At 33.8% G+C, this 4,595-nt stretch overlaps 1 protein-coding gene across 1 annotated transcript; it reads left to right on the top strand.

Annotated features, from left to right (window-relative positions):
* The first annotated feature begins 601 nt into the window (after positions 1 to 601).
* On the top strand, positions 602 to 1,570 carry LOC127197965 (olfactory receptor 7G2-like). Its single transcript, XM_051155774.1, has one exon. The coding sequence runs from the start codon at positions 632 to 634 to the stop codon at positions 1,568 to 1,570; it is 939 nt and encodes a 312-aa protein (XP_051011731.1). The 5' UTR covers positions 602 to 631.
* The last annotated feature ends 3,025 nt before the right edge of the window (positions 1,571 to 4,595 follow it).

Raw genomic sequence — 4,595 nt, 5'->3', positions numbered from 1 at the left:
TGTGGAAAAAAAAATGAAATATTGTGGGACACACTGTGACACTTTACAGCTTCTACAATGAGACTTTCTTTCTCAGTTGGCCAGGAAATTGCAAGGGTGAGAGACAGATACGAGATAAGGAAGAGATTGGTGAAGTTGAGGTGCATAATGTAAAATTTACAAAGAAGCAGTAAGAGGGTTTTTAACAAATTAAGGCAAATATTCGATATTTTCGTGATGAATGACAGAACTAAGAAAGAGAACAACGAAGAGTAAAATATAAAAAGAAATTCTCTTGATTTGTATTCTCTGTCAAATAATCCCATGAATTTAAGTCAACATTACCAAAGGTTTCATATACTAAGTTTCATATTCTAGACAACTAGAGGTCTGATTCTTCTCCAATGGAAAATATCCTCCTCAATAAAGATTTCTCTTGAAAATATTGCAGTGGGCTTTTTAAAGTTTTCAGAGTGACTACTTTAAGATTGTGACCAGCACATGAAGTAGAATACACGTTTTTGTACGTAGACTATTATGATGACCAATGCCACTCTATTTTTTTTCTAGATGATACTTAAGTGACTTTGTCACAGGTTTTGGTGAATTCAATGTTCTCTTTAATTTATCCTTTTCAAAGTTGACACCAAATATGGAACTGAGAAACCAAACGGCAGTTTCAGAATTTCATCTACTTGGACTGACAGACAATCACAAATTGTTGCCTCTCATCTTCACCATGTTCTTCTCCATGTATCTGACCACAGTTCTGGGAAACCTGCTTATCATCATAACTGTCGTCTCTGGGTCCCAACTGCACACTCCCATGTACTTCTTCCTCTCTATTCTATCCATTAATGACATCTGTTACAGCACAGTCACAATACCCAAAATGCTGGTGAACATTCAAGAACATGATGACAGCATAAGCTACATAGAATGTCTCTGCCAAATCTTCTTTTTTTCAGTATTTTGTGCCATGGAAAACTTTCTCCTGGCAGTGATGGCCTATGACCGCTATGTAGCCATTTGCAAACCCTTGAGGTACATGGTCATCATGAACCCTATTTGCTGTGCCCTGATGGTTCTACTATCCTTTTTCCTTAGTGTTATGGATGCCTTACTCCACAGTCTGATGGTTTTGAGACTTTCTTTCTGCACAGACCTAGAAATCCCACAATTTTTCTGTGAGCTGGCTCAGGTTATTAAGCTTGCCTGTTCTGATACTTTTCTTAATAATTTATTTATATTTGCCGCAGCTGTTGTCTTTGCAGGTGGTCCTATCTGTGGAATTGTTTTTTCATATATTTACATTGTGTCCTCAGTCTTGAGAATGCCATCTTCTGGAGGAAGGCACAGAGCTTTTTCTACTTGTGCATCACATCTGTCTGTTGTTTCCTTGTTTTATGGGACAGGATTGGGGGTGTGCATCAGTTCTGCAATGACAGATTCTCTTAGGAGCACAGCAATGGCTTCTGTGATGTACAGTGCACTTCCTCCTTTGCTGAACCCCTTCATATATAGTATAAGAAATAGAGAAATGAATGAAACCTTGAGAAAACTTGCTGGTAGACTCACTTATCATGTTTGATGTATCCTGTGGTATTCAAGTGGCATTTTAGAGAAATTCAAATTAATAAGAAATTTTTAAAGCAAAAGCCCTTCCCTTTCTTGCAGTGACTAAAGTGGTATCAATGTGTGATGACTTTGTGTCCTTCAACTCATGTTTAGGTTTGCTTACATTAAATTGTCTTGATAAATCTCTATCTTTTATGTTAATTCTTAGAGCAGTCGCTTAATTCACAATACCCAGAAAGGCATTCTAAAATTATATTCATCAAGGTGTTATATTTTCTCTGTTGGTTTACAAAAACTAGTTACAGTTGATACCTTTTACATAGTATGGATACCATTGAAACAAAACGGAATCTGTGTTGTAGTATTATTGTTGACAAGAGAATTTTAACTTATTTCCTAGAGTCTGAGCAACTTTTTAGATGTGGACTGATAATCTGTTTACTTCATTAGAAGTATCAGCTATTCAGATGCTTTGTACTTTAAATGATGAGTGAAAGTGCCTTCAGTAAAAGTGTAAATCAATCTGTACAATACTAAATTAAAATAGAGCACTTTGAGTTTTTTTTTACAGATATATGGAAGTCATATATATCAAGTTATAGCTAATCATTATGTGATTCTTCCTTAAATATTTTTTCTCTAAGATTTTTTTTTTCACAACTGCCATGAGTTAAGGTGTTGAGGGCATTTCTGGAGGAACAACAAATCAGGTTTAGAAATCATGGATTTTAGCTCATTGATTAGCACAACCACGGTATGTACTTCCAAAAGACAAAGCCTGAAAACTTTGTGCTATTATGGAGAATTGTTCTACTCTTCTTGCTTGATCTTGAAATCTTTTCTAATATATGAGTTATATGAATACTGTAAGTTGGCTTCCAACCCTCATGAGGCATTATCATTGGCACTTACAATAATAGTTATTGATATTTTTTCAGACATTGTTGCTGGAGCAAATTAATGATTCAACCACTACCCTTGGAAATAACTTGCTGTATATTGTTAGCAATGATGCCACCCTTAGAAAGAATTTTAAAAACTCATTCTTAGAAAGGTTAGGTGAAGACACGGTGAGATATGATAGATATTGAATTACATTAATAAGTTTAGACACACTAAGATAGGAAAGATCTTTTCTTCAAGGCTGCCAAATACAAATAGCCAAAACACTAAGAATGTAACATTTCTGTAATTCATGATTGTGTCATGGTTCCTCTTGCTTAGGTAGTTTATTGTACATATGTGTAATAATATGAATATATATAAAAATAAAAAAAAATGTTTTTAAAAAGATGTTTTTATTAGTTGCTCTTTTGTAGAATATCTTATAGAAAAAATGAAGTTTGAGAAACAACACTCTTAACAGTTGAGCTATGAATTTTTTTAGGTAGGAAACAGAAAAATACTAATTTGGTTGACACTGGTTGGCATGACTTCCTCGCTAAAGCTGGACTGGTGATCAAAGTGATGATATACATTTTGTACCTATTTTTTTGCCTTCAGCTTTCTGATGTAATTTAATTAAAAATTTATAATGAGTAGATGTGCACATTGAGGATTTAAACTACAAATGACTGCTGTTTTTTATGTAAAAGTTAAGATTTTTATAAGATCACTTTTTAAGGTACATAAGATAAATGATCCTTCTGTTGTAACTTCAAATTACAGCCTGCAGGTAAGAAATACTGGCTGAGAAAATTATCTTGCTTAATTACATTTTGTTAATCTAGAACAAGTTGTATAATTACATATGTATGTGGGATCTTGTGAATATGTGTTTGCCTGTGTGTATGTGTGTGTGTTTGTGTGTGTGTGTGAAGTTGTTGAAGCTTTGTCATGGAAGCTTGTTGTGCTTCATCCTCCCAGTGTGTATGTGTGTTTATGATTTTTTTCCTTTTTCTTTTTCTCTTTTATGGGCTACAATCAGTACTAGCCTCCAGTGACTAGTAAAAATCAGTACCAGCTTCCAATCACCAGCTACAATCAGTGCAGATCCCCAGACTCTGACTCTATGCCGCACCCCAGGTTACTCTACGATGTCTAAGCTGGCCACCAACATTCAGGACAAACATAGATTTGAAATTAAATATGATGCCAAAGACATATCATTTCAGCTCTTTGCTATACAAAGGCTTAACTCTGGATCAATTGCCATAGTACATCTCTGTTGTGGTCTTAATGGGGGTTCCTATGTACATGTCTGCTTTTTTTGTACTTAAAACGTGGTTGGTCAGTAGCAATGCTCCAGTATATGATACTACATTTATACACATACAAGAAGACTCTGTTTTTTGAGGACACAAAAAGTACATGCCCTACAGTTGGGAAAGTGATGGAGTGATAGGTGGGAAATTAGAGGGGAAGTAATCTGGGTGGATTTGATCAAAGCTTATTATATGCATGTGTAAAATCAACAACTAAAATGCAATAATTTATTCTAATCTTATTGTATGAAATATATTATAAACAGGTTTTATAATATACAATGTACTGATAACTTTTATTAAGTATCTACAGATAGCTTTCAAATGATCATATAGATATGGTTTCTTATTACATATTTACTAAATAAATGCATCCTTCATATTGATACACATGATGATTTTAATTCTTGATTAAATTATTTATAAACATAGGTATGTCTATGAGGCTGTGTAGCAAAGAAAGCTAGAATATAATAGTGTACAAAATATGTGAAAAGCCATTGAACAGAAAAAGAAAATTCTCAAAATTATGATATAATTTGAAATCTTAGGATGCTAAATTAAATATAAACAATGAGAAAGATGTCCATCATATTAAGGTAAATATTAAGGCTCTCTTACCACTACTTAATAAAATTAAGCTCAAATATGATAGAACTCATAAAACTGAACACCAAACAAACAAACAACAACAACAACAACAACAACAAAAAAGAGTTAAAACTCAGGCCTGCACTCCTGGCATAATCAGGTAATCAAATTTATTCCTTCTCAAGTCTTTTATGGACTTGAAGACTAGGTAGCTTAGTTTTACAGTGAAGCTTAGTTTTTCAG

The sequence above is a fragment of the Acomys russatus genome, chromosome 14 (assembly GCF_903995435.1).
Source record: "Acomys russatus chromosome 14, mAcoRus1.1, whole genome shotgun sequence".
NCBI lineage: Eukaryota > Metazoa > Chordata > Mammalia > Rodentia > Muridae > Acomys > Acomys russatus.
This window is presented reverse-complemented; position numbering and strand designations above follow the sequence as displayed.